At 37.4% G+C, this 27,592-nt stretch overlaps 6 protein-coding genes across 11 annotated transcripts; 3 read left to right on the forward strand and 3 right to left on the reverse strand.

Annotated features, from left to right (window-relative positions):
• Positions 1–18: 18 nt before the first annotated feature.
• LOC106746279 (mitochondrial-processing peptidase subunit alpha) lies at positions 19–4,114 on the reverse strand. 3 transcript variants are annotated; one of them, XM_014622681.1, is made up of 13 exons: positions 4,011–4,114; positions 3,761–3,928; positions 3,348–3,598; positions 3,151–3,230; positions 2,747–2,932; positions 2,494–2,586; positions 2,221–2,393; positions 1,944–2,055; positions 1,651–1,859; positions 1,385–1,550; positions 865–997; positions 632–766; positions 19–217 (listed from the first exon to the last, which is right to left on the reverse strand). In XM_014622681.1, exons 2-13 carry the CDS (start codon positions 3,817–3,819, stop codon positions 183–185), a joined length of 1,632 nt encoding a protein of 543 aa, XP_014478167.1. In that variant the 5' UTR covers positions 3,820–3,928; positions 4,011–4,114; the 3' UTR covers positions 19–182. The 3 variants fall into 3 exon arrangements, with proteins under 3 accessions (XP_014478167.1, XP_014478164.1, XP_014478165.1); XM_014622678.1 differs by having other exon boundaries at positions 19–766; positions 4,011–4,113; XM_014622679.1 differs by lacking the exon at positions 4,011–4,114 and having other exon boundaries at positions 19–220; positions 3,761–3,819.
• A 178-nt stretch (positions 4,115–4,292) lies between these two features.
• On the forward strand, positions 4,293–8,664 carry LOC106746276 (general vesicular transport factor p115). Its single transcript, XM_014622674.1, has 12 exons — positions 4,293–4,478; positions 4,698–4,929; positions 5,000–5,256; positions 5,334–5,535; positions 5,626–5,777; positions 5,850–6,040; positions 6,117–6,289; positions 6,471–6,898; positions 6,975–7,155; positions 7,274–7,473; positions 7,550–7,954; positions 8,018–8,664. The coding sequence occupies exons 1-12, from the start codon at positions 4,401–4,403 to the stop codon at positions 8,078–8,080; spliced, it is 2,562 nt and encodes an 853-aa protein (XP_014478160.1). The 5' UTR covers positions 4,293–4,400; the 3' UTR covers positions 8,081–8,664.
• Positions 8,631–12,980, reverse strand: LOC106746277 (NADH-ubiquinone oxidoreductase 75 kDa subunit, mitochondrial). 3 transcript variants are annotated; one of them, XM_014622675.1, is made up of 12 exons: positions 12,883–12,980; positions 12,445–12,620; positions 11,898–12,005; positions 11,456–11,821; positions 11,128–11,349; positions 10,888–11,023; positions 10,265–10,617; positions 9,999–10,184; positions 9,710–9,899; positions 9,384–9,559; positions 9,165–9,299; positions 8,631–8,947 (listed from the first exon to the last, which is right to left on the reverse strand). In XM_014622675.1, exons 2-12 carry the CDS (start codon positions 12,604–12,606, stop codon positions 8,795–8,797), a joined length of 2,187 nt encoding a protein of 728 aa, XP_014478161.1. In that variant the 5' UTR covers positions 12,607–12,620; positions 12,883–12,980; the 3' UTR covers positions 8,631–8,794. The 3 variants fall into 3 exon arrangements, with proteins under 3 accessions (XP_014478161.1, XP_014478162.1, XP_014478163.1); XM_014622676.1 differs by having other exon boundaries at positions 12,445–12,615; positions 12,883–12,974; XM_014622677.1 differs by having other exon boundaries at positions 12,445–12,615; positions 12,858–12,920.
• Positions 12,981–13,701: 721 nt separating this feature from the next.
• LOC106746281 (elongation factor 1-beta') lies at positions 13,702–15,670 on the forward strand. The gene is made up of 3 exons (XM_014622683.1): positions 13,702–13,925; positions 14,937–15,361; positions 15,459–15,670. The coding sequence occupies exons 1-3, from the start codon at positions 13,846–13,848 to the stop codon at positions 15,611–15,613; spliced, it is 660 nt and encodes a 219-aa protein (XP_014478169.1). The 5' UTR covers positions 13,702–13,845; the 3' UTR covers positions 15,614–15,670.
• A 3,542-nt stretch (positions 15,671–19,212) lies between these two features.
• Positions 19,213–23,514, forward strand: LOC106746226 (lysozyme-like). Its single transcript, XM_014622552.1, has 4 exons — positions 19,213–19,409; positions 22,530–22,709; positions 22,798–22,871; positions 23,140–23,514. The coding sequence occupies exons 1-4, from the start codon at positions 19,346–19,348 to the stop codon at positions 23,278–23,280; spliced, it is 459 nt and encodes a 152-aa protein (XP_014478038.1). The 5' UTR covers positions 19,213–19,345; the 3' UTR covers positions 23,281–23,514.
• An 82-nt stretch (positions 23,515–23,596) lies between these two features.
• LOC106746223 (nucleolar MIF4G domain-containing protein 1) lies at positions 23,597–27,490 on the reverse strand. 2 transcript variants are annotated; one of them, XM_014622547.1, is made up of 10 exons: positions 27,394–27,490; positions 27,022–27,284; positions 26,680–26,890; positions 25,667–26,280; positions 25,226–25,510; positions 24,950–25,137; positions 24,640–24,815; positions 24,220–24,572; positions 23,994–24,125; positions 23,597–23,910 (listed from the first exon to the last, which is right to left on the reverse strand). In XM_014622547.1, the coding sequence occupies exons 2-10, from the start codon at positions 27,253–27,255 to the stop codon at positions 23,620–23,622; spliced, it is 2,484 nt and encodes an 827-aa protein (XP_014478033.1). In that variant the 5' UTR covers positions 27,256–27,284; positions 27,394–27,490; the 3' UTR covers positions 23,597–23,619. The 2 variants fall into 2 exon arrangements, with proteins under 2 accessions (XP_014478033.1, XP_014478032.1); XM_014622546.1 differs by lacking the exon at positions 27,394–27,490 and having other exon boundaries at positions 27,022–27,347.
• Between the last annotated feature and the right edge of the window lie 102 nt (positions 27,491–27,592).

Here is a 27,592-nt window from a genome sequence, read left to right on the forward strand (position 1 = left end):
TTAAATTAAGTTTGAAATAAAAAAATTTTGATAATTTTGATTAAGATTTAATTTTGTTGTGTAATTAATAATCGCATTCTTTTATGTACTTGTATTTTTTGGGGCAGATCTAATACTGAATATAATCGTAACAAGGATATGACAGTAAGTATTCAATCTTGCACATCTCGTTTTCTTTCCGTTTAACGGTAAAAGTTTTTCGTTTCTCTGTTTCGTGCTGCTGAACAATAAATAATTATCTTTTTTAAGTTTAACATCCTCTGATATTGCATATATAAAATCTAAATGTTAATTACTCAGTATATCAAATATAGAATACATTACAAATACATAAAAACTAAGGTCATCGATTGTGATGTAATTGTTCCTTTTAACACATAATTTATCACTCGTAAAATATTACGAGATTAATTCACAGCAGTTTTTGAAGTTATAGTCCAGATTAATTAATTACATAGATATATATACGTACTATTTTACATCGTATAAGATTTAATTCAATATATAATTGGATATTAAATATTCAAATTATTCACTAAATGTAGTTGTGAGTGTCATTTATTTAGAATAAAAAGGCAGGCACGATTTTAACGGAAAAGTGACAATCTGCTACGAGAACCAGGTAACCGACCTTGCGCATCGACCAAGCCGCTCTGAACATCTGACAAAGAAGGGATGGTTTTTACTTCACCGCGTGCTGCCATGCAAGGTGGCGACTTCAATAAACGCCGTGTTACTCTATTAATATCGTCCTTGGATATTCCTTCTATAAATATAATTTTTTTTATAAATATTGTGTGTGTGTTTTTTTACAAAAGAAATTAGAATTTTTTTTTAAATTTATATTAGAGCTTTGTGACTTACCGATGGCTTGTATGAAATATTCTGAACGTTTCCTGGAACCAGTTGCCAAGACTTGCCTACCTATATCTTCAAATGCCACAGGCCGTTGTTCCAGGTTCATAAGTAGCATTGATTGCAGTTGCTTTTTTGCTCTCTACATCAAGGATAGACATTACATGATTATCAAATAAAATAACAATTTAATAACATTTAAAATTAATTTATATCTGAGTGTGACTCTTTTCTTTTAGTTATTTTACTTTCTTTACAATCATACGTACTCTGTTTATGTCGATATGTGCTAATAAGACGTGGCTTACAATGGGCAGTAGGAATATGTTTACAAGAAGTAAGAGATTAACTAATCATAGTCGATTATTCTCCTTACATTCGAATACGATTGGTCAATTCCTTCCTTATTTTTACTTCTTACAAACATACTCCTACCGCCTATTGTAGACTACGTTTAACGTGTATAAAGAATAATGTCTTGCATTATTTTGATAACTACTTCAAGAATAGATATTCAACATAATCGTACCGCCAATTCATTGTCCGTGACTCCGTTCGACATTGCGACCATTTCCTGTACAATTACTTCTACCATTTCTTTCACGTGAGGTGGTGTACATGAGGCGTGGATGCAAAATAATCCGGTATCAGCATAAGCATGATTGTATGCTGTTGCACTATACAACCAATGATACCTGCAACATTAATTGCTTAGAGTGATATTCACAATTTTTTCTTTCTCACCTTACATCTAAATAGAGAATACAGAAGGATATAAAGCGAACTGTGCCTTACCTATTTAATACATTCGTGTACAAACGTGTGTACATGCCTTTTCCCGGACCGCCCGCGCTAAAACTGCCACCACCTCCCATCATCATATTCAACACGCACATAGCAACAAAATCAGAATCATGATGGGAACAGCCCTCTAGACCTATAACAACGTGTGACAATTCAGGCAAGCCACTAGGTCCTGCGTAAATCGGCACATTGCATTCCTCCTGTTGAAGATATAAAAGTCTATTTTATTAGTGTTACAATAAAGAAATTAGTTGTTTCAATACAAAATATGTGAATGACCATACCGAAACGTATCCGCCCGTATATTGTGCAGTGGACCCATCGACGTTATTTTCATTATTTGGCAGAATAAGATCGGTCTGTTCTTCCCAAATAGGTTTTTGATCCACAAAGTATCTACATGAAAGATAATGCTATTAAAGCGTTTAGATAAAAAAAATTCAAGTTCTTAAAAATATTTTGAAAGCATAGTATCAGAATGCGCTCTACTTATTTCAGAAAATCTATTGAATTATCTTTGAATTATTTTGTTACCATCTACTGAGAATTTACGGCTATTACTTATTAACGACGTGGACCAAATCTTCATGTTCAACGCCAACTCCAGCAACTACCATTCTACTTGGTATATAATGATACTTGAGATACGTGTGCAATGTTTTCCTGTCGATTTTTTCAATATTCTTTTCTGGACAGATCTTAGGCAAGCCTAATGTGTTGGATTTATATGCGGCCTAACAGAACATTTATTTATAATTATATCTTTTCCATAACATTATATATATATTTTTTTTTCTAATATTATACCTATTATTAGTAGAAATTGGAACTTACGGCATGAATCATGTCCATTAATATGGGCTCTTGCTCTGGTCTAGTATGTAAAGATTCCAATTCAAATTGTACTGTTTGTTTAGCAATTTGTACCTGAAAATGATAATTTTAATTTATACAGATATGTCATACATACAAATATCGTGTAATCTTAAAATATTATAATATAGGTTTTAATCTGGGTAAATTAATTAATTACTGATTAAGTGATAAAGTACAGAACAGTTTACATTACAATATATTACATATATACCTCTTCATCTGTAATTTGAGGTCTTAAAACAACATCACCCAGAACTTGAGTCACTAAATCCAACCCACGACGTTGTGCCGATGCTGCGTAAATAAATGTGTCTCTAGATGCTTGACAATCACATATAGCACCATGTTTTTCCAACGCTAACATTATCTCATCCTTGCTGCTGTATGTGTTTGTAGACTGAAACAAGCGATACAACATAGTATTGCATTTTTAATAGAGAGAACATAAATTATGCATTTATTTGAGGATTCTTTAGTAGTCCATAAAAAAATGGCTCTTTATTTTAGCGGACTTAAAAGTATATATAGCAGAATTATACTAGCTACAAGAATATGTCAATAAACTATAATTTGCTTGCCATGTATTAAAAGTATTATAGCAATATTTAATCTTACACCGAACGCCAGTTTTTCAAGAAAATGTGAGATACCATTGGGATATGCCACTTCATATCTTGGACCCGAATCGATAAGAACTAAAAAAAAAACGCATGTATTAATGTATGTATATGAGAGAGAATTCAGATAAATATAATGTAATTATATCGGTTGCATACTGATATACAGAATCTATATCTCATAGTTTAACTTACCACCTATAGTGCAAAATTGTCCAAACCGATTTTCTGATGCTACTTTTAAACCATTTGGTAAAACTGTAATTTGCGTCGTTTGATGCTCTTCTTTTGCGGTAGAGTAAATAGCTTTTGGCAAATTAGGAATAGGTTCTGTCAGCGGTGGAAATGATGTAACACTTTCCTGCTTAACACCTAAACTAGGTGGTTCTTTCTGAGAAGAGAAGCTGCATCTTTGCCAGGTGTTAAAATATTTTGTCTGCGTACAACTAAAAAGTCACACAAAGATTGTTACATATATAATGAAAAAAATAGTCACTAGGGAATAGGCAACGTAAATATGCTCCATGCCACTCGTATGTATGATAAAATTGAGGTTATTATTAATTGATATTATCGTCAATTATATCATGTTTCCAATCCAAGATTACCTTTTCTTGAGAGCAACGATTAATTGCTTCTGCGATACGCTCGCAAACATTCTGTACATTTCGCCAACTCGAAGATTTGTAACATACAAATGCAATTTGCCTCCTCGAGTGACCGCCGAAAGTTACAGGGATATGTTTGAGATGTAATATAACCACTTCGGACGTATTCTATATATAAAAAAAAAAAGAAGAACAGTGACTGTTTCGAAATTTCGCATACTTGCACAAATTTAACACACGACAAACATACCTCTTACAGCATCCAGCAATAATATATTTCATCGAAACATAATCGAGTTTAAATTATCCAAGAATTATGTTTCTACACAGAAGCATATCCATGCGTTATATCGCGTTTGTGTAAACGAAATAATGTGGATATCGATGAAGTTATTCTTGTACCGAGTGTGCGAAAAGAAAAAACTGACCCGATCGCACGTAACCAATCAAAGTGGTTAGTTAGACTGGGTTGGGTTAAATTTCACTAATCTGATTGGTCCACGCTCGACTTGTCCATGTCTGAAACGTGTGCACCTGGGACACTCACTCGCGGGGCACCGTGCGGCATCGCGAAATTACTTGAATTTGAAATGTCGACGTGTGACGTGTAGTTTGCTTTAACAAGTGGAAAATTCTCAAGATGGAATATTTCAAGAGTAGTTTAAAGTCCGTTTTAGGCACCGCTCCCGCTGGCACGCAACCTACTGGTGCCGATACGGTAAGTGATGTCGGTTTGACAGTGTCATACATCTCATGTGAAAAAAAAGAGGTTATCCCTTCGTTCGTGTATTTCAACTAATGTTATATCATTTTGTGCATTTGTCATACATTACCTGGTCAAGTTTTTTGTCAGAAGAACAAAAATCAAGTAGCCACGACTGCACGACATGCCGCGATTATTTTTAATCTCGTGTGACGTATCTTAAATGTACAACAGGTGGAAAAGTTAGTAGACAGATTACAGTCGTCCACTTTACTCGATGACAGAAGGGATGCTTGTCGTGCACTCAAGGCATTATCCCGCACATACCGTGTGGAAGTGGGTGCTCAAGGGATGGATGCGCTGTGTCAGGTCTTGGAAATGGACAGGACAGATTGTGAGATAATCGGTTTAGCTCTGGATACTCTGTGCAATATAACAAATCCTGAAACATTTGACGAAGAAGAAGGTGAGGCTGTTATTTTCAACGATATTAATGCGATTATTTATTATTTAATTGCTTCCCACTACTGTTCCAGTGGATAAGCATGATTCTAAGAACAAAATAGGGGAACAGTTCACAGAAATATTCATCAAAGATCCAGATAGTGTCGGATTAGTATTGGCATTTCTCGAGGAATTTGATTTTCGTGTTAGATGGCCAGCACTAAAGCTGCTAACATATTTATTAGCAAATAGATCTAAAGACATCCAAGAGATCATTCTGGTCAGTCCCATGGGAGTCTCTAAATTGATGGATTTGCTGAGTGACAGCAGAGAAGTTATACGTAATGATGTATGTTAAATTAGACACTTTTCAATGAGTGTCAAACAGAGAGACTGCTTTTCCTTGAATGTATTATTTATACTTAGGTTTTATTGCTGCTCATCCAATTAACGAAAGGCAATGCAAATATACAAAAAATAGTAGCGTTTGAGAATGCATTTGATCGAATATTCGATGTTATCGAACAAGAAGGTAACGCAGATGGTGGTATTGTCGTGGAAGATTGTCTCTTGCTGATGTTAAACCTTCTTAGGGGAAACGTTAGTAACCAAAACTTTTTCAAAGAAGGTAATATCTTAACAATAAGATTACTGGTAATTTCATGTTATAACGTCTAAATTATATTGTGATTAATTTTCATTTTCTTATGTTACACAGGTAGCTACATTCAGAAATTGACACCGATGTTTCAAATACCAAATGAAGTAGAGGATAACAATCTCAGTTCATGGAGCCCACAGAAGGTGTCTAATGTTCATTGTATGGTGCAAGTTATACGAGCACTGGTAGCACCAAGTGCTCCTGCTCAGGTAAAAATTAATAGTGGCACAATATTCATATGTTTTGTATTTTCTTACTGACGAAATGATTGTTTTGTGAAGGCGGTGGCTGCTTGTCAACGAACCATGAGGGCGTGCGAATTATTGCAAGCATTGTGCGATATACTAATGGCAAGTGGAGTGCCCGCAGACGTATTAACAGAAACAATTAACACTGTGGCAGAAGTAATAAGAGGGAATGCTAGTAATCAAGAATTCTTAGCGAGTGTCATGGCACCAAGTATTCCACCAAGGTACACCTTATTAAAAATCTTATGTTAATATTTTTTAAAAGTGACAAAAAGAAAATCACAAAGCAATGTGTTATAGGCCGGCTATTGTTGTTTTACTGATGTCCATGGTAAACGAGAAGCAGCCATTCATTTTGCGATGTTCAGTATTATATTGTTTCCAATGCTTCTTGTACAAAAACGAAGTGGGACAAACGCAGTTGATCCAGACCTTATTACCTCAAGGCAATGAAGCACCGTCGCTAACTACAGGTTTATTATGTTCTTTCGAATATGTAGATTTGAATTTTTGTCACATCCTTTGGCAGTAGAGCCCAATTATTCCAGAGCTTTCATTACACATTTTTTTACATATAAAATTCTTTGAGATAAAAATCCCCAAAGTCCCTAAAGTGAAGTTATATGAAATTGTTTCGTATATATTTGTTGTTAGGACAGTTGCTGTGTGGCGGATTGTTCTCTACCGACTCTCTGTCGAATTGGTTCTCGGCTGTGGCATTATCTCATGCCTTGATCGAAAACATAAGTCAAAAGGAGCAACTGTTGAGAGTACTCCTCGCAACCAATATCGGGAAGCCACCGGTGACGCTTATGCAACAATGTGTTATGTTGTTACAGCAAGGTAACAAGACGCAGTGTAAATTGGGCCTGTTGATTTTACTTTGCCGGTGGACCTCGTATTGCCCGCTCGCGGTCAAGTCGTTTCTCGCTATCGACTCTTCAGTAGCATATTTGACGGCCCTTTTATCATCGCAAGAAAATAACGAAGACTTACAAGAGACCTTGCTGCACAGTATGTGTGCTTTACTTATCGGTATTTGTGTACACTTCAACGATGATAGCGTACCTACGTACACGAAGGTGCGTGTGACAAACGATCTTCTGTCAATCGTGGATAAAATGACGAGGATGTCAAATTTTCAATTTTATCCCGCAGGAAAAAGTATGCAATTTAATTGAGAATAGAATAGGTTTGGAGAAATTTCAAGATGCGATCGGCGGTATTGCCAGGCATGAGATATATTCCAGGACGTTGAAACATCCGCAGCCTTCAGCCAAGAAACCGTCTGAACTTTTACTGGATCACGAGTTTTGCAGATTGCTGAAAAGTTTGGAAGGTATCTATACATTACATAACACGGTGTTGTGACTAAAATGTTAAGAAATTTAACATTTAAATTTAATAATTAAATTGAAACAGAAATATTTCAAGATGGCATCTTTTCTTCCTATTAGGTGTTGTAATAAAATCAGTGATAGATGCTAATAGTGAACATCAGAATAAAAATCAGTTATCCATGATGAGTTTATCCGACAGCACACTGGTTTCACAGTACAAGGATCTTATCAGGGAGCAGGATATACAAATTCAACAACTGAAGCAACAGCTGAATCAAACTCACGATTCTCTTACAAAAAGGAACGAAGAACTCAACGTATGAAACAAATGTTCTCTAATACATTTTTTAGAATGTATTGTATTCTTCAGATTAATTTTTAATACCGTTGCAGACAGAAGTACAAACGCTTCGATCGACTGTTAGTCATTTACGAGACCAGAATTTAGTTCTTCGAGCTGCACAATTAAATATAGCAGACGAAAAGGAAACTGCTGCTTCCAGTAACGATGTAGAACACTTGGAGAAGGAACTACAAACGTACAAAACGATGGTTGCAGATTTAGAAAATCGTTTAGCGGAATATTCACATGTGGTACAAGAGCGCAAAGAGAAAGGCAATGAGAAGAAAGAATCGGAAGATTCTAGTCGAATACAAGAGTTGGAGTATCAATTAAAATTAAAGACAGAGGAAATTGATAAATTGAAGAAGGACCAAGAAGACCTTTTAGAACTTTTGACGGATCAAGATAGTAAAATTACGCGATATAAAGAAAAATTGGTCGAATTAGGAGACAAGGTAATATTTTGTTTAATTTTGTTTTTTTATGTATAGTAAATAAAACGTGACTTTTCTCTTTAGGTCGAGTCTGATGAAAGTTCCGGTGAACCCGACACAGATGATCAACCAGAATCAAGTAACTGAAATATTCCAATCCATGTTTCCTCAGCTAAATTAATAAGAAGATTCTGCTTCTAACAAGTCCTGTTTTTCTAAGATTTTATCTTGCGTGTCATAAATATATAGTACGAAAATGTAGGATATATTTACAAGACATACATATAATATGTGTTGCACACAATTAGAAGTGAATGTTATTCTCGCTTTTAGAAATATTTTAAATGAATATTAAATATTTTTTGAGCGAAAGACTGTAACTATAACACTTTTGTAATTCTGTACAATTATGTTCTAATATATATATATATCCAGATGCTCAATGAACTTGTTAACTATGATGTAATTACTATAGAAACGTATCATGTTAATATTGAGATATCAACACTAGAAAAACTGTCCGACATTCCTGTAATATGTTCAACGTAATGTTCGTACAATCTGAAAGATATTTATAGAAAAATTATCCAACGAGAAAATAAATTTATTGTATTTATTTTAAATAACTTATTTTCTCCTATATTATAGCTATGATTGTACAATTTTACGGGACTAATAAGATTAACATTCGCAAATATCCCATTTTCAGTACTGTTTAATATACAGACCTTTACAAATACATCTTAATCCTTCTTGATGGTCCTGTAATTTGCTTTATAACCGACTGCAGAATGTCATAATATCTTGCCGGTTTTTTATCGAATAACTAGCGGGTGAGAATTTTGTCCGGTATTGCATGATTTATGCTGTACTTTGTCGTTGTTTCATGACTGCTTGAACGCACTTCGCCATGGTTAGAGACGCTCGTGACACTACGTCGGTCATGAAGAACTGATCCAACGTTTTGTGTTTAATATCCACAGGGTCTGACAGAAATGATTCTCCAGCTTGTTGCTATACATAATAAGCAATATATATAGATATTAGTCATCTCGACATTTATACATATTGAAGTTATAATCAAAATTAACATATTCATAATCTTATTTTTAATTGGTTGAATCCTCGTAAATTTAACATCAACTTTTGTGACTTGTTCATCGGAAAAAAAGTTGTTTAGTCGAAGTCAAGAATATGTTGGTTCGACTGTAAACCAAATCGTGATACAAACCTTAGCTATCTCTAAAGCCTGCGTGAAGAAATTAGCTGGTTCAACGTTGCCATACCGAACCAAGTGGGGTGCAATTTCCTCAAGCCTTGATCTCACGTCGTTCAAGTTGTCATAGGGTAAAGTGACGCCGGCTATCTGTGATAATTTCACCAAGTGTACAATTAGATTTCGATCGGAAACTTAAGTATTGTACAAAGACTGTTGTATGAATCTATTCACCTCAGAAAGAGCACGAATGATTTTCCAATCCGGACGTGCTAAGCCAGGTGGTGTGAGTGCCGCGCATGTTTCTTGAGAACGACCCTCCGTGTTAACGAAACTCGCGACTTTTTCGGTGTACGCCGCTCCAGCGAGCACAACATCGGCAATAGTTGCTCCAGCATCGCCGTGACTTCCTACAGACATAAGATTTGCTAATTGGAGTTGACGATTTAATCAAGAGTTACAAATATATGTATAATATTGATTCAAAAATAAAACCAAATACCTTAAATAAAGCATAAATAATATATCGCTTTAAGTTTTTAGCGTTATTACATACATACCTATGTAAATGATGAACGTATTCGGGAAATCTTCTTCCTTGATATCAGCATCGTCAGCACCCAGGAGAAACAGAACTTTTGGTTGTTGTTTTTTGATCTCTTCCACGGTCGAGCCATAGCCGATGTCTAACGCAGCAACCTGAGAGGCGTTTGTATGCAGGATGTTTAAGGTCTTCCAGTCCTGGGGAGCCTGGAGCAATATATTAACGGTTATTGCAACTCCCATAAAATTATAATACAAAAAGGAAGGACTTCTCTAAAAAAAAAAAAAAAAAAAAAAGAAAGTTACTTTTGAGTTATCTCCTAAAGCCTTCGCCAATTCTTGCGTTTCGTAGAGGATCTTCGCTCCGTCCTTTCGAGATAACTGTTCAGCACCTAAGATAACTAGCGGTTTCTTAGCCTCTTTCAAAGTCGCGCAGAACGGATGCGAGCCGTTTCGCAGTTTCGTTATCACGTCGAAAGATTCTCCCAAGTGCTGCAGGTACAAATGGAAACGCTATGTTTTTGCAGGACGATAAATATAATATAAAAAAAAAAACTAATAAAAATCTCTACCTCATGATCGTACGTTAGATCTACGTCCGGGCCAATGAGGGCAATCGTTTGTTCACCGTGTAAGTAGCCTTTTCTGAGACGCGTGTTGACCAATGGTGCCTCGTATCTTGGATTTGTACCGATCAATATCACTACGTCTGCATCTTCGAGCGCGGCGATGGTGTTGTTCAAGAGATAGCTGCTCCTGAGATCAATACCCGAGCCATCCTTCGGGAAGCACTGTTCCGTAGCCAGCCCCTCGCTGCCCAATTTGTTCACTAAGTCTTTCATGGCGACCAGAGCTTCCGCGTCTGCCAATTTGCCAGCGATCGCGGCGCATTTGTCCGCTGGTATGTCCACTAAAGGCTTGGCGGCTAATCATAATCGTGAAAGACGTTACATGCGATTGCGAATATTTGAAAGACAAATTGGATACAGCAGAGATACACACGCGCATTATAGACTTGCTTCACATGGCAACGTTAATTTAGATTTAGTAACTACCTTAATTGGCGAACTCTTGTATTTAATTGGTGATCTAAAAATATATACAATCAGATGAAAGAATTCATTAACTACGGTTGTCGGACTGGATTAACGTTGCCGTGTAAACGTAGTCACAGATGTTAACTGAATTGCCCTACCGGCGATAAGTGCATCTTCCCAATCTACAGCTTCCAATTTTCCTTTGATCTTCATCATTGGCGTGATGAGCCGTTGCCTCTTGAGCCCGTCGTATGAGAACCGAGCCTTGTCCGAGAGCCATTCTTCATTCACTTCCTGTAAGTTACAATTGTTATTAATTACGTCAGAAAATCAGGTACCTTTTTAAAAGTTTCGCCAACACAGATATATCAAGAAAATAACATGAAAATAATATCAACCTCGTTCACTCTCGGTAGTATTCTTAGAACTTCACCAGTTCTATGAGAGATAACTATGTTACTACCGACGGCATCGTGAACATCGATACTGTCAGTACGACGTGTCTCCCACGGACGAGCGACAAATGCGTATGGTTTACTGGTCAATGCACCCACTGGACAGAGATCAATGATATTTCCCGATAACTCTGATAGGAACATTTTCTCAATATACGTCCCAACCTTTAATATCACCATATATATTATTAAGCAAATCATAAGATAATTTTTCTCTATAATAAGAGTAAATTGCATTCAGAATATTATATTATAAATATCAAACACGCACCTGCATATCATTACCACGACCTGTGGTTCCCAAGTCATCGATACCAGCTACTTCCGAGGCAAATCTAATACACCTCGTGCAATGTATGCAACGTGTCATAACTGTTTTGACCAAGGGTCCAAGATCTTTGTCCTCCACCGCTCTTTTCCCGGAGTAGTTGATATCAACGAACCTACTCCTGTCACTCCCGAAAGCCATGCTTTGATCTTGCAAGTCACATTCTCCACCTTGGTCACAGATTGGACAGTCCAGTGGATGATTAACCAATAAAAATTCCATAACACCCTCACGAGCCTTTCTTGTCATTTCAGAGTTGGTTTTCACTTTCCAACCTTTCATTACTGGCATAGCACACGCAGCAACTGGCTGTAAATGAATTTAGAAAAAATACGGTTAGTTGTGATATAGTTTATTCTTTTATGTGCCCTATTATATCACATACCTTGACTGCTTTTTCTATTTCAACGAGACACATCCTGCAATTTCCAGCAACAGCTAGCCGTTCATGATAACAGAATCTTGGTATCTCAACTCCTACCTTGGCGGCAGCCTAAAAGAAAATTTTACATTGTTATATAAATATCATTGTCTATTTTAAACTGCTAAAAATAATATCTATTTTCAAAACATATAACATAAACTTGGTGTTATTTATAAGATTGATTATATAAAATTTGAGATATTTGAGATTATATTATAGAGAAACAAGAATATTTCTCAGTATTAGATAAATACTATTAATTGCATAATGTTACATAATATTGTTACAGACTCATAATTGAAATATTCCTGGTAAGTTCACTTGATGTTGATTCAATATTACTTTAACTTCATCTATCATTTATAAAAGATAATATCTTGATGGTTACATTTATTGATCATAAAATTTTATATAGTATGTATGAGATATAGAAGCTATATTATGTTACTTCTGATGATAATCAAAGAAAAACAGATGAAAAAAAATTGTAAAAGCACATCAAATATACCTGTAAGACTGTTGTTCCCGGAGGCACCTGTACAGGCTTATCATCGATGAAGAGCTCGATCAATTCCTGCTGCTGTGACTTACTGGATGTTGTGTGAAAACTGACAGCGCAAAACCTTCCACTCGCCAGGCCCGTCGCCCGCACAACCGGTAGTCGCAACATTTTGTCAGGCTAAACTATCAACATTGGTTACACTTCATTATGTAATAAATAAACTTTGTCGTACAGTCAACGGGGAAATGGCGAAAGAACCTAATCGGAGACGACTAGAAATCAGCGAAATCTGTATTTCCGAGAGAAAAACGATCAGGTCGCAGCATCGAACAACTGTATTACAGAATATCGCGATAACTAATTCGCCAAGTACTTATCCGTGAGGGTGATTACGACCTAAATCTCACAAATAAAATTACCACAGCTGTCTTTATGCGTAGATACCTTCTCTAGATGTCAGAAAAGCCGAACACCACCGATTGAGCTCATGATGAGCAATGGCGAGTTCGATTCAGGAACGTTGGTCGCTTGGATTGCGTCACCGTATATATATAGTTCCATTAACTCTGGACCAATGATTTCGCTTATAAACTAGGGAATAACTCGTCTCACCAAGACAATTTAGTATTTTGATCGATCCAGTTTTCGTCTCATTTTCATAGCTATTGATCCGAATTAATATTTGGCCTGTTCTTTTTAGCTGCACCGCTGAACTAATGCAATAAGTTGAAGCGAGACAAGTATATGTTTTCTCACTTCAACTTATTGCACCAGTTCAGCAGTTCAGCTAAAAAGAACAGGCTAATTGATATCGATAAATCAATATTGAGTTAACTAAGCTCTGCAGAAATTCACGAATCCAGATTTATTTCGAATTCTTCGATTGTCTGTTATTTTTATAAAAAGAGAAGAGTTTCATCGAAGTAGAAGCAGATCTACTATCTAGGTTATGTATAGAAATGTCTCGAAATATCCTGCGTGATAACTAGAAACTGGAAATTTATAATTCACATGTGACGTGTATCATAGATCGATATATTTTTATTGCTACATATATATATATATATATAATATTTTAATACTGTTACATTCAATTGATATCTATATATTCCGAAACACACGCCCAGTTCCAAGCCTTAAGGCCACGACGCAAGAGAACGCGCCTGCCGGCAGTTGCGCCGTCGTCGTCGTGCGAGTCCGCCGAAGGAAGAACAGGAAGCGTACCGGAACGGACGTCACGTCGCCGCTCAAGTCGCGATACTCGAACCGGGCCGTATCGCCGCGGTGGCCTCTACCGTCGTCGCACGTAGCTCTCTCTTCCGGCGATCCGCTAGACGAAGGGCTCCCCCGCTGAACGTCCTGCTCTCTCTCCGTCAAATATTTACACGTCCAGGACACGCTCCAGCCATGGCCATTGGTGACTTGAAGACCGACAAGGGCGTCAAGGATCTTAACACCTACCTAGCTGATCGCAGCTATGTCGACGGGTGAGCCTACTTCCGCGCGACTCACGTCTCCGGTACACGTGCTCCGCTTGTCGGCATCTTGCCGTGAGTGACTTTCCTTCCCTCGGTATCCGCTTAGCGACTCCTCGCAGACGGGAATCGCTCGGCGTACGAATACTCTGGCCTTCTCGCTCGTAGTCGTTGATCTCGCTCGAGATTGAGCCACGCGGCGGATCGCGACGTTCCAGTGTCACGTATGGATGTGTGTGACACACGGACATGATAAATGCACGTACGCAAGCACACACATACACACGCAGGCAGGCAGACAGACAGGCGATCGTACACCTTATGCACATTTATTTTTATGTCTGCTGTTTTACGGCCGCCCTACTGGCCTTTCTCTTGCTCTCTTTAGTGAACTTTCTACTTAGAACCTGCTTTGAAGTTCCCTGGTGCTCGCTGCAGTTCCACATCTGATAACTCTGTCTGTATTTGAACATGTGCTGGAGAGCAAGAGAGGTGTTCAATGTTTGCTCACACATATGCAAATCAGAATATGTTCCGTACTTGTCATACGTGTATCGTTCGTTCTGTGCATATTTGTTGTAGGTGACATATATATTGCGAGCTGAGAAATATTACATGTTATATGTAGACAAAATTTTCCTGGTCCAAGCATTAATAAAAATTTGACATGAGAAATACTATAACTGTGTCCTTTATGTCTCTTATAATTTCCTTTTATTTTTATTTATGCTTCAATGTACTTACGGTAAGAATACTGATCAAGTTGTTAAATCTGAGTTGAATTTTGTATTATTCATCGATTTCTCAAACGAATTTTTGTCCTGTCCATCAGCAAAATTAAGACAGTACTTAAATTTACAAATTTTTGCACCATCTAAGGACATACATATACATACATACATGTATAAAATATTGGTCCTTATTCTCTTTAATATGCTGCACATGAATTCAATCGAGTGAATGTAATAAGGATAATGATTAGTACAAGATAACGTATCATATAGAAGAATTTACATCCAATAGGTGGCAACCAACTCAGGCCGATGTTGCAGTACTTGAGGCACTGGGGAAAGCACCATCGTCTTCGAATCCTCATGTACTCCGTTGGTACAACCACATAAAGTCGTACGATCTTAAGGCACTACCCGGTGAGAAGAAAGCTCCTGCCATCTTCGATGCAGCTCCGGTCTCGTCTGCGGCGAAGGCGAAGGACGAGGACGACGATGATCTGGACTTGTTCGGCTCGGACGATGAAGAGGACGCGGAAGCCGCGAAAGTCAGGGAGGAGAGGCTAAAGGAGTACGCGGAGAAGAAGTCGAAGAAGCCCGTGATCGTCGCCAAGTCGAGCATCGTACTGGACGTGAAGAGCTGGGGAGACGAGACTGATATGAAGGAAATGGAGAATAAGGTGAGATCGATCCAGCAGGACGGTCTCGTGTGGGGTGCATGTAAGTCTTTCATAATTGATCGCACTGTCGATAATAAATCTATCTGTGTATGAGGAAAACTTATGAATAAATATGAACATTTTTTTGTCATTTGCAGCAAAACTCGTCCCGGTCGGTTACGGCATAAATAAGTTACAGATCATGTGCGTGATAGAAGATGAAAAAGTGTCCGTGGACTTGTTGATGGAACAGATTCAAGAATTCGAGGATCTAGTTCAATCTGTAGACATTGCTTCGTTCAATAAAATCTAAGGAACAAAAACAGCTCATTACTTTTAATATGAAATTAATAAATATTAATTGTTTGTACATATAATTTGTTACTTAATACACCCGAAGAATTCCTAGTGCAGTCTTCGAGAGTAATACAGTACTGAAAAGCTTCATTGAGAGTGTATTTATTTTAACACCTACTGTTTAATATATATATATATATATATATATATACATACACACCAAGTGGGCGTCGATCACCACATCGCGGATGATAATTTATGTCAATATATTTTCATATACATTCAGCTGTTGTCGTTGGACAAAACTCGATGTTAATCGACATAAATAAGATGCTAAATACATGATGCAACTACAATAAAGCTCATCAATTTCAAGCGTCAATACAATAAGAGATGTTGGTTTTTACATGGAAGATATTTTTCACAGAAAATGCACGTCAGAACTGTTACGCAACGATCGTTAGTTTTCAATTTTAGCACACCGACATGCTTCGCAAACGTGTCACAATCGAATCCTTGCGTCCAATTTCTCCAAGTTCGCCGAAATTATTGTCCGTCGAGATTATCCGCTAAGCTTCCTTGATCAAGATTTGCTTTCCGATCAACGTTCTTCTTCGATCTCTTACATTGGGACGGTATTATAGTGCCATTACGACAGCAAGATCCCAGTAAGCGAGAAACATCAAATCAATTTCTTGAAACATTGATTTTATGTGAATTTCATAAACATCTTGACATATTTTATAAATGTTTTTCAACCGCTACTTGATGATATTATATTCCTAAATGTTAAAATCATAGTGCAGAAATGTTATTTTTTATGTTTGGGTCAAGTATTAGTAGTTAACAATGACGTGTTGACGTGACAACATGAAAAACGAAATATTTGAAAACGTTGTATGTCATAAAAATTTATTATAAATAGTATTATTATAAAACGTATGTCATAAAAATTTATTATAAATAGCGTTGTATTAGTGACTTCTTGCTCACTGGAATATTTCTTAATATTTTTCGCGCGTCGATCAAATTCGCCGTGCACTATTCGCGAATAAATCCATTATGCAGTCTGAGCAACGATCACTGAGTATTTCTTTTGATATATTCAAAATGATTTCATTGAATTTTGAAGCGGACGCTCCAAGGCCTTTGGCATCCTTCGGACTCAGCGGGAATTCTCCTATGTCGCCGCGACACATTCAGGCTTTATAACGGAAAAACCAGTAGCTATAGATCAGCAGGAAGCGAATTAGAGATATCGTAAAGTGAGACGCGAGAATTTTACACGCGTCTTGTGTCGTTCGCGCGATTATGTAACGGGAATTTCAGAGATTTTATCAACGCAAAAAACAACGAGACACACATCAGCCGCTGTCGTCATGATACATCTGTATCGCTTGCGCATATCTTCAGTTTTTTCTAACCGGGGAAACGGTTTCCTCTTTCGTCTTTGCAATCGCAATCCGCGAATAATCCGACCCGATGAGCTAACCCAACTGACAGTAACATTATAACAACATTATAAACCTCTATCAACAACAATGCAACTGTTGTATACAAGGCACGTTACATTGTACTCACATTATTGAGTGAGACATTGCAACATTGATGTTACAATGTTACTGTTAACTGGCGTTTACTTGGGGAGCGAAATCGTTTCTACCGATGATTGATAACGCTTCGTTTATCACACGGCCGTTTACTGGACGAGAGCCTCGTTCTTTTTGCCTCTTCACCGCTCCTCGTTGCCTTTTACGAACTCGTTCTCGAGGAAGGTATCAATTGTAAGTCCGTCGACGAGCGAGACACCGGCGCGCCGCGCTTAGGGCATTGACATTGAACTTGGGATCCGGTTGTGTGCCACGCGGTCTTCGCGTTTCTGTTGCGAGTTTTAAAGTAACGACGCGCCGGCTGACATCCGCCCGTGTTAGGAGGCGCGTTAGAAAACCGCCGTGAACGAGTCGCGGTATTGAGGACCTCAAGGTTCTATCGGCGCAAAACGCGGAGGAGATTAGGTTTCAACGTTTCCCCTCCCCGTTTTCTCTCGTTTTCTTCAGCAGATCGTTACATTACGACACGCCGACGCCTTTTCCCGTTTTGCACGGTATCCCGAGCCTTGCGGATCCTGAAACGAGGCGTCATTAAGAAAAATGTGAAGGTAGGAACTGCGGCAGGTAGGGATGTTGTGACAGTACTGATGTAATATTCGTATCGATATTTTTCCTTCAATACTGGGTATTTTTGCACCGATATTCCCCTTCGGTATTCATATATCAGTATTGCTTTGTTTCGATATCTTTTTTTCTTTTTAATTTTTTACTCAGTCGATCTTCAATATGATGTGTATTTTTGTTTCGTAGAAATTAATGTAACACGCAATTTATATTTGAAATCTATCTTTTATCACGGTTTTTGTTACGTTAATTTTATGGTTGTTTATTAATTGCTGAAGTAAAAGGAAAGCGATCGACATTTTAGAAGTGAACGGGGTCGACCACGAGTGTTATTTTGTGCGTATATTGTTTTATTTCCACGTAAACCGCAATAATTTTTGCATGCGATTTCTCGCTTCTGACGTCATCAAACAAGGACAGTCATAGTGAAGACATCCTTTTTGAGCTTTTTGGATCACATACTGTAGAAAATCTAATGTAAAAAGTATCGAATAGAAGTATCTTTATGCCATAATAAAATTATTATGTGTAGACGTACGAAACCTTTAAAAGTAGCAAAACAAATACTTCCCTGATTTTTATATTTCCTCTAATTCTAAGTTTTTTTAAAGTTGCGATTCTAGTATCGGCGTCGATCTTTTTGTTCTGATACTGGAATCACTAATAATATCGATACCCTTCAATTAAATACCCATTTCAAAGTTAGTATCGATACTTTCATGTTATCACTATATCCCTGGCGGCAGAACACGAGGTCAGGGCGCAACAAAGTAGAAACTTGCGCGTTTCCTCGGCTATAAATGACCACACCGTGACTAATTCCAGAAGTTGACCATACGCGTAACACGTTTGCATACACACACACACACATACTCGGATAATTATCGGAATGATCTAAGGATAAATATCTTTCATAAATTCTATTGAGGATTATATCTCTAATTACCAACGCTTCTCGTGGCCGATTCGCGCGGATGCCATTGATCACCGTTGTTATTTCAGAATTTTCGCATGTGTTGCAATAAATTTTACGAAGCGATTAATTTCCAGGCTCCCGGACAGCAATTATCTCCACATCGCGAAGAGAGATTCGAAGGATATATTATCCCTGAAAGAAGACACCTCGGCTTCCCTCGCTCGTCGCTCAGGACTCCCTTCAGAGCACATCACGCGCTTTAAAGCCTCCGTCGCGCGAATAAAGAATCCCATTGGACGAGATCTCGGCAATGATCCTGAGGACCGACGCAGGACGTGCACGATGGCCAGCCGCTCGTTTTCGGCCGTTCTCTCTTTATCCCTTACCCCGGATCACGGATGACGACGACGAAATTCTCGTCCTTCGACTGTTTCCCAAATGCGTGCATTCCTCCTCGCTCCGCTCCTCCTCGTATCCTCGCCAGGCCCGCGTCGCGCGGCATTCGCGGCTACTATCGCCGTATATAAGAAAGCGATCGGCCGAGGACGACGCGAAAGCGCGGATCTTCTCGCGTCACATCGACGGTGTCTTCAGGGACGAGCACAGTGCACTGGTAGACGTTACTCCTCGCGCATCGGCAGCGACACACTTCCGAGAGATGTTCGCGAGAGTCTCGTGGATCGTCGCGACTACGCTCGCACTGCTCTGCATTTGCGTCCACGGTGAGCTGCATCATTGATATCTCGATTATCGTCGTCCGTCCCGTCAGTCTGACAATTGTAACGACGAATTAATTAATTAATCAGTCGCGACAATGCAAGTTGAAAAATTCAAAGTAAAGGGACATCGTTAGATTTTGTTGGATACCCGGATAACTCGCGAGGCGCTCCTCGCAATTTTTGCTGTCGTCGATTCGGGTTTCATTGTAAGCGACACATTTATGACGAGCGGCAAAATCAGTAGAGAAATATACTCGATGATGACGCTTTTGATCTCGAAGATTAAGAATAATCTTTCGTTCCGCGTTGACCTTTGACAGGCAGAAATCTATCTCATCGGATCCGAGCATTCGCTAATTCCGAGAATTCTCAGAATTCTTAATATCCGTGTACCGTTAATAACAGAGTCTGCGTCTTTGTCGCTGTTAATCTATGTCCATGACAGCGTCCTTGACCGTCACGCGTCACGTCGGTTAGCCTTGCGAACATTATTCCGCCTCTCTGAGGCCAAGCTTTCCCCTATGAGCTAATGTTAACTCTGAAAATATACCTTTTATGATTCATAAACCGTGCCATCGAGCTTAGGAAAGTGTCTAATTAAAAAGCCAAGTCCTGGCTTTTGAAACGTTAATAAAAAAAAAAACTAAGCCTTTCTAAACTTCCAATAAAACGCAAACTCCCAATAAGCAATCTGTTAATAGTCTGACGACAAATTGGCGACAAATTCAAATAGTCATCTGTGTTTCGCAATCTGCTGACGGAATCTGACAGCAGATTGGCAGAAAACGAGCAGGATCAGCAGGATCTTGCAGGTTTCTAGCTATCTGGACCTAACGCACCAGAAATAAAAGAAAACGTTCGACCTCGATGTCTGACCGACTGATCTATATTTTCCGATGATTAATATACCGCTTGTAATTAACGTGTTGATCGTTCACAACGTTAAGAAGAGATGCGACGACATGATAATCACGGTCTATTTGCGAAATCAAAATTAAAATAACGACCCGAGGAAGAGTTCACTATTGCGTTTGCTATTTCTTTTTTTAATGATCGCTTAAGTCAACTGTATTTACTAATAAATTGCTTCCGACGATATCAGCAAGTACAGCGAAATAAGCTACGATGATGTAACGCTTATGGTCCATTTTTAATTGTCGGTGTGATGAGAAAATGTTGATCGTAAAATAAAACAATCGCGCGATCGACGGGCAGAACGAGCGCTGAAACCTCGCTATCTCCCTACGTAACTGAATGTCTCGATTATGACGAGGAAAAATTCAAACGCAACGGAATCATCGGCGGAACCCGCGTTTGAGAGTCCAAAGGAATCGAGGAGACCCTGAACCGCTTTATTAAGCGACTCGCCTCGAACCGCGCCCAACTTCAGTGGGAGTCGCAAGACAATCCGATTATATTCCCATCTTATATCCTGATATTCTTGTCGCTGTAAATCTATTCATTCAATCGCAATGATTTAATTATCCTTCGCGTATTGTGACTTCGTTAGAGTCCGTCTAGGAAAACTATTTACATACGTACAAAGAGGAGTCTCTATTTTTTTTATCTTAACACGTCCGTCCTGTGCCATGTGTATAGTTTTCGACACACGCCGAACCCGATCTCCACGCCAAGTGATTCTTTGTCATTAATTTAATTTAATTAAGAGATAAAATATAGTAAAATAGTTTGTCTCATCACTCATTCGTACTCTTTTATTATGTTTGAAGCACTTTTAAAGTCGTGGACCGTGAAATATGGAACTATGGCTGCGTTCGGAGACCACGCTAACGCGTCAATTTTTCTTTGTCTTTCATTAGATACATGACAAGGATAGAATGACTTGCTAGCGCTCATCAGCGCTAATAGCGCGCCTCTCAAGAGTATATTGTATAAAATGTTGGAAATTTAGGTACTGAAAATGCTAGAGCTAAAACAAAATGAACAACATTTTGCGAGAATTGCTCAAAAAAACTACCTTATGTATAAATTCTTTCGATAAAATACGCGTTCTGTTTTATTTTACAATATTTTGTTCGTCATTCTTCAAGTTTCTGAAATAAATTACTTGTTTTGCTCAATTATTTGTTTGCTCTAAATTATTTGTTGTGCATTTTATACTTGGAACATTTAACTTTCATAATAAATAACTGTCCGATTCACGCAAAAAAATCCACAAGTCAAATAATCATGACAGATTTATCAAACTCCACATCGTGTACCGTTTTCGGCGTGGATTGAAAGTCACCTAAAAACGATCCGGCACGGAACGTGTCAATTAATTACCGAGAACTTTCCTCGTATTTTTGACAAAAATCGTTCTCTCCGGGCAAATAAGAATCTCAGCCCCTCCGTTTGATTGACATCAAGCATCCCGCATTCGGTTTGCGATCAATGTATACATTTTGCACGGCGATAGCGAGAGCGAAATGAGATCTAAACACGAAAGCGCACGTCATTCCCCACCGTAGACGGGGTGGTTCATCTGTGCGGGCATCAATGATCAAAATGCACATGTTGATTTGAGTTATATTTTTAACCGTGACGCGCCGGGCGAAACAATCGCGCGTCTTCAGGTAGAATACATACTACACGTGAGTGTGTGTGTGTGTGTGTCGCGAGTCACGTCGCGACACCGAAAGCGCCGGCTCGAAATGCGTTGCTTGGGTCTCAACGAACGACTGGTCCACCTTTACTTTCGATGTTCTTTTATTGTAACGACTCTGCGGCGGGAGCGCCGAAGACGCGTCGCCCTAAACAGTCAGATTAAATTCCAGCCTGTCGTGAATTTTTAACAAGAAGTAGACACATCGCGGCAGTATTCTCTTTATCAGATCTTGTCCTGAGAATTTTGGTTATTTTTAGCACTTTTAAGAGCTCTCTCACTACTCTTAGCGTCCCAACATAACGCGTATGTATAAAAAAATGTCTCAGAGACGTCTCCTTTAGAAACGTTTTATTATTTCAAAGATGTCTTTACGATGTCTTAAGACGTTTTAATGTTCTCCGGGATATTATATCCCCTTAAAATAGATCCATAAGAACAATACAGCGCACACAGAGCCAGGATAAAACATTAAAACTGACTATCCCGATGACGCTCACACGCTCTTCTTTCTGCAGCTCAACAACCTGCGCCGATCGTTTCGCAACTTTGCTTGGGCTGCATATGCGAAGTTACGTCGGGATGTAACACCACCATCGGCTGCTCCGAAGCGGTATGCGGGCCCTTTGCCATAACGTGGGGCTACTGGTCCGACGCTGGCAAACCGACCCTGAACGGCGAGCCGCTCGGTGACCAATGTGAGTTATTATTAATAAATATTGATATCATTAAATATCACTTTATAATAATAATAATGGTAACAAACGTTGTCTCGTCCTTTATTAGCTTACAGCCGGTGTACCAACGATCCTTATTGCGCTGCGACTGCGGTACAAGGATACATGGCCAAATTCGGACAGGTGAGATAGATTTTTCTGACGTTCAGTTTGGATTTCTATTCGTGTATCCTTATTAACACATTAACGGCGGGCGATATTTTGTGTGATCATAAAAACTTTAAGGTACAGTCGAGCTAAATTGTTTTACTACGACTCCCGCCTTTAAGCCGCAGTCGAGCTAAATCGTAGTACTACGACTCCCGCCCTTAATGTGTTAATATCATCGTATCGTCATTGATATTATCTGCATATAAATTATTGTACATTTGCTAAATTGTTTGTCAAATAGGACTGCACCGGAAATGGAGTGATCGATTGTGACGATTACCTGCGTATTCATCGATTGGGTGGATACGGTTGCACCGGGCCGTTAGATAATAAATATGAGAATAAATACAAGCTGTGTATGCAAACCTTCGGGCATCAGTAATGCGTGCGATCGTGTCTGAACTTCATGACATTCCGTTAATTATAGCAGCGTACGTATGTACGAATATCTGAAGTGAAGATGTACAGCGTGTCTTTATCACAGATTTGGGACATAGCCGTTAATTTGTACCACGCAGCGCAAGAATGTCTTTAGTTTCACTTACTGTACAATATGATTTTTGGTAAATAAATTTACAAGAAATGTACAATTTTGTAGTACATTTATATAAAACTATAACGTGTGTTCTTATTTGCTTAAAAGTGTATGTATGTATAGTTAATAATCATATACTTCTTAATACCTGAATATTCTTCTATGTATATATATGCTAGGTAACTTTTAAAATATAACTTTCGATTCTCGAGCACTTAAAATTTTATCTACCAGTTCTGCCCGTTTCTGCAATAACGCACTCTGTTTCTGCAGATTTTCAGCAGCGCACATATTTTTCACGAGAAAGTGATTTATAAATAATCTAAGGCTTTCCCTGAAAGTCTGTAACTTCGGAGACAATGATATTCTTTCAAACACCTCTAGGCAGGTCTCCCAAGTGTCGTGTAATAGTATTCCTAACATAATCTGTCGGACAAGCCTCATAGTTGACTTGTCTAATTCGGTAAATTGGATCACCTGTAATTATTCGAATTAACTACAACGTGATAATAAACGTCATGAAAAAGGAAGAATAGTAAATATTATAGATATTCAGATACCTTCAGAACGGAAAGCGGAAGACCCTTTCCTAAGAATAGATGAGTCAAGAATTTCGCCAGATTTGTTAGCTGTTTTACGTTGAAATCGTCCAACGTCTTTAATTTATCCCACAGTGCATATTGTATAGTCAACTGTAATAAATAATCATTACCGGCCATTTAATCAACATTAATGATATATTTACTATAAACAAGATATACTTTTACGTAAAATTATGTCACATACCTGATATTTCCTATCAGTGTCACACAGCTTTTGTGCCAATATAGCGTAATAAGGATTAAACTTTTTCTCCTGAACACAACAACTAAAAATGACATAAATCACTTCCCTCTGTTGTTGATTTTTCAAGCCAAGGTGATGAATCTTCTCAAATGCATCTAAATAATCTTCAGCCGTCATGAGGACACAAAATATATCTCTTCTGATATTGGTGTTCATTCTCTGCTTCCGTGCCAACTCTAATATTTGTTCACTGTATTTTTGTTGATCATTCTCTGAAGTCTTTTCCAATTTACCAATATCCTTGAGACCGGACCAAGCTGATCCCACTATCCACCATTTTCCCCTTTCATCGACTGTTAAAAAATATAAATAAGTAACATATAATTCTAGTGTATATTTGTTCGTTTGACACAAACATACCTTCTAATAAGTCTTCTAGGGTCACATTAAATTGCGTAACGCTACTGCCTTTACGGATAAAATTTTTCAGAATTTTCCTCAAATGTTCTATCCGAGTTGGGTCGTATTGAGGTATTTTGTTCATATTATTATTTTTTATTGCCAATAACACTTCCAACATAAACTTGATCCTTGAACTATATTGGTAATAATAATAAATATTAGGTGAGAAATATAGAAAAGCACAGATTTGCAAAGTAATTAGGCAGGGGAAGCAACGTAAACTAGAATACTTGTATGTGAAAATTAAAAATATAAAAATATAACTTACTTTTTCTTAGCAGCATTATTTGCCTTCTGTTGCAGACTTAATATAAGCTCTTTTAATGCAAGAGGATCGTCTTTCCTCAACGAGAAGCCCACTGTCCTTAAAATCAGCAAAATTAGTTCGATTTCTTTCTCTGTGAATTTTGCTGACAACTTTTCCAATATCTGATATAAAAGTCGGTGACCATATACCTATAAAAAAGAAAGAGGAAAAGTCTCAGAGTGAAATTATAATCGTTTTGGTTTTGCAATGAATTGATGAAATTATGACAAACATTACCTTGAAATTATATAGATGCGAGATAATAAGGATTATGTTATCCAGTTCTTTGTTCTCAACACTATAAGATTCTTTCAACATGTGGTGGAGCTTTTTTACAACGGTCAATAGAAAATGCGCGCCAACTTCTGTACCAACATTTGCATGTAACACAGCGATTAACATCATATGTTCACAGATAAGTCGATCTGGTGTTAGTACTGGTGCAATTATAGATTCCATCATCAGCTTGGATAACATTACATTCATATCATTACGGCTGTTTGACATGTACAACTCTTCTACCTGCGATATTAAAAATATTGATACAATAAGCTTTTATTAACCAACAATGGAATTATTCTCTTGACAAAAATATGCAATTTATAATTGAATCATTAATTTATGATTATCAGCTATATTTAATCGAACAACTTATATACATTTAAGTAAGAAAATTACCTGATTTGCAATAGCATGCATATTCTGCTCGGCCAATCTATTCAGAATACCTTTCAGTTGTCTTTCCAATCTACGAACTTTCTCACTGTCAACAGAGATATCTGTTGCACGTGCGGCAGGTGGTACATATTTCTTTGAAATGACATTGCCTTTTTTGTCTCTCTGCCTGCCATAAATATCCTCCCACAAGTCTTCATTATCATCCGACTGCTCTGACGCATGTTTTAACTTTTCATCCTCTTCATCCTCATCATTTGTTGGATAACTATTAGATTTTATGTTTACACTATTTGTTTCCTCTGAAGAAATATCCTCGCCATCTTCTAGTCCTGAGTCCTCATTGGACAAAATATTTTCATTTTCCATCTCCTGTTCAGAATCCTCATTGTCATCTATGACTTGTTTGGAATCTTCACTATCATTTATGCTTCCTTCAGGTTCCTCCATATCATCTATGTTCTGTTCTTCTTCATCATGTTTATCTTCGCTATCCTCCTCGCCAATGGCCATGTTCAAATCTTCTTCAAATTCTGTGCTCAATCCAGTTTCTAGTAACTGTTTCTCAGTTTCTACCATGTGATTTCTGTTTTCTGAATCACAGAAATCCAAAAGATCTGATATAGAAGTTAAGGGGCAATATAAATAATATAATATGATAATATATTAAAGATGAAAATATATATTCCCTGACACAGTTTGTAAAATTATATATATCATATAAAATCTTAATAAAATATATATTTAGTGAATATATATTTTGGATAAAAGAAATTTAAAACTTTAATACTTTGCATTGTTTAAAAATGTTTATATGTAGAATTATATAGAACAATGCAATATAATAATTAATACATACATATTATATTTGTTTTACACTTTAGGATAAATATAGGACTTATTTTTAAGCACAATGTTCAAATCCAAAAGAACATTAAGCTTATGTAACATATATAATAAAAATTAAAGTTAAAATATGCAATATATTAAAATTTATACAAAATTATAAAGGATACAATCTAAGCCCTCTGAAACAAAAGATTTTGGTACAGATTTATTCTTCCGCTTGTTTAATTTCAATCGCTTTTCTAACTGTTTAATTGTTTTGTCCTCCTCTAGATTTGCTTCTTTTAATTGCTTTATCCTTTGCTTTTTAACCCTTTTCTCTTTTTTTCTTTCATTGATATTCTTAGACTTTTTTCGTTTCTGCACTTCCTTTAATGGTATCTGTTTAACATTGCAATTTTCAATATATTTGTTCAATGGCTATAATGACAATTTATCAGCATAAAAGATAATGCTCTTATTAGACATTAAACACAATGATTAGTATTAATTAATATTTTAAGAATAATTACAAGTGTTTTTCTTCTTTCATTGTTTCCTTCATCTTCTTCCAAACCACGTGTTGATTTTTCAGTGCTTTCTTCTGATTGATTTTTGGACCTGTTCTTTTGATAATATACTGCTCTACTTATCTTTTTTTGTTGTCTTTTTTCTTTTCGTAATTGTTTACGCGTTTTCTGCGCTGGTTTAATCTTGTTGAACTTTTTCTTATTCTTCGGTGCTTCTTTGCGTTCAATACGTCCCATTTTCGAGAAAATTTTTTAGTCGTAGAATACTTCAAATAAAAATAAAGGATACTCTAACCAAAAATAAAATTTCTTACTCTTTAAAATGTAAAAGAAAGAGGTTATGTTCTGTTGTCAAATAAATCACCATATACATACACGTGTCCAGCGTATCTCGTGATACTACATTCACGAAATCGACTGAAAAATAAGATGGTTTGAGTCTCAGCTAAATGACCGATAAATTTTGTTATAAAAAGGTTCGTCTGAGGTGTATGACGTTACTTTAGTTAAAAAGTCTCCACTACGAATCGCCACTGTACCTAGTTAAAATATGAAGACGTGATATAACTCAATA

The sequence above is a fragment of the Dinoponera quadriceps genome, unplaced genomic scaffold, assembly GCF_001313825.1.
Source record: "Dinoponera quadriceps isolate SergipeBrazil2010 unplaced genomic scaffold, ASM131382v1 scaffold566, whole genome shotgun sequence".
NCBI classification, from domain to species: Eukaryota; Metazoa; Arthropoda; class Insecta; order Hymenoptera; family Formicidae; genus Dinoponera; species Dinoponera quadriceps.

What these genes read in the sequence shown, in the direction of transcription:
- LOC106746279 (XM_014622678.1), bottom strand. Translation starts at nt 3,819, where the DNA reads ATGTACAGAATGTTTGCGAGCGTATCGCAGAAGCAATTAATCGTTGCT. An exon ending in ATCGTTGCTCTCAAGAAAAG is followed by an intron (nt 3,599 to 3,760) that starts GTAATCTTGGAT and finishes GTGACTTTTTAG; the next exon opens with TTGTACGCAGACAAAATATT. An exon ending in TTGGTCCACGTCGTTAATAA is followed by an intron (nt 2,056 to 2,220) that starts GTAATAGCCGTA and finishes TCTTTCATGTAG; the next exon opens with ATACTTTGTGGATCAAAAAC.
- LOC106746276 (XM_014622674.1), top strand. Translation starts at nt 4,401, where the DNA reads ATGGAATATTTCAAGAGTAGTTTAAAGTCCGTTTTAGGCACCGCTCCC. An exon ending in AGCACCGTCGCTAACTACAG is followed by an intron (nt 6,290 to 6,470) that starts GTTTATTATGTT and finishes ATTTGTTGTTAG; the next exon opens with GACAGTTGCTGTGTGGCGGA. An exon ending in GCGTACCTACGTACACGAAG is followed by an intron (nt 6,899 to 6,974) that starts GTGCGTGTGACA and finishes TTTATCCCGCAG; the next exon opens with GAAAAAGTATGCAATTTAAT.
- LOC106746277 (XM_014622675.1), bottom strand. Translation starts at nt 12,606, where the DNA reads ATGTTGCGACTACCGGTTGTGCGGGCGACGGGCCTGGCGAGTGGAAGG. An exon ending in ATCTAACGTACGATCATGAG is followed by an intron (nt 10,185 to 10,264) that starts GTAGAGATTTTT and finishes TTGTACCTGCAG; the next exon opens with CACTTGGGAGAATCTTTCGA. An exon ending in TACGTTCATCATTTACATAG is followed by an intron (nt 9,560 to 9,709) that starts GTATGTATGTAA and finishes TTATGTCTGTAG; the next exon opens with GAAGTCACGGCGATGCTGGA.
- LOC106746281 (XM_014622683.1), top strand. Translation starts at nt 13,846, where the DNA reads ATGGCCATTGGTGACTTGAAGACCGACAAGGGCGTCAAGGATCTTAAC. An exon ending in GATCGCAGCTATGTCGACGG is followed by an intron (nt 13,926 to 14,936) that starts GTGAGCCTACTT and finishes TACATCCAATAG; the next exon opens with GTGGCAACCAACTCAGGCCG. An exon ending in CGGTCTCGTGTGGGGTGCAT is followed by an intron (nt 15,362 to 15,458) that starts GTAAGTCTTTCA and finishes TGTCATTTGCAG; the next exon opens with CAAAACTCGTCCCGGTCGGT.
- LOC106746226 (XM_014622552.1), top strand. Translation starts at nt 19,346, where the DNA reads ATGTTCGCGAGAGTCTCGTGGATCGTCGCGACTACGCTCGCACTGCTC. An exon ending in GCTCTGCATTTGCGTCCACG is followed by an intron (nt 19,410 to 22,529) that starts GTGAGCTGCATC and finishes TTCTTTCTGCAG; the next exon opens with CTCAACAACCTGCGCCGATC. An exon ending in ACATGGCCAAATTCGGACAG is followed by an intron (nt 22,872 to 23,139) that starts GTGAGATAGATT and finishes TTTGTCAAATAG; the next exon opens with GACTGCACCGGAAATGGAGT.
- LOC106746223 (XM_014622547.1), bottom strand. Translation starts at nt 27,255, where the DNA reads ATGGGACGTATTGAACGCAAAGAAGCACCGAAGAATAAGAAAAAGTTC. An exon ending in TGTTTCAGAGGGCTTAGATT is followed by an intron (nt 26,281 to 26,679) that starts GTATCCTTTATA and finishes CTTCTATATCAG; the next exon opens with ATCTTTTGGATTTCTGTGAT. An exon ending in TGCATGCTATTGCAAATCAG is followed by an intron (nt 25,511 to 25,666) that starts GTAATTTTCTTA and finishes TTAATATCGCAG; the next exon opens with GTAGAAGAGTTGTACATGTC.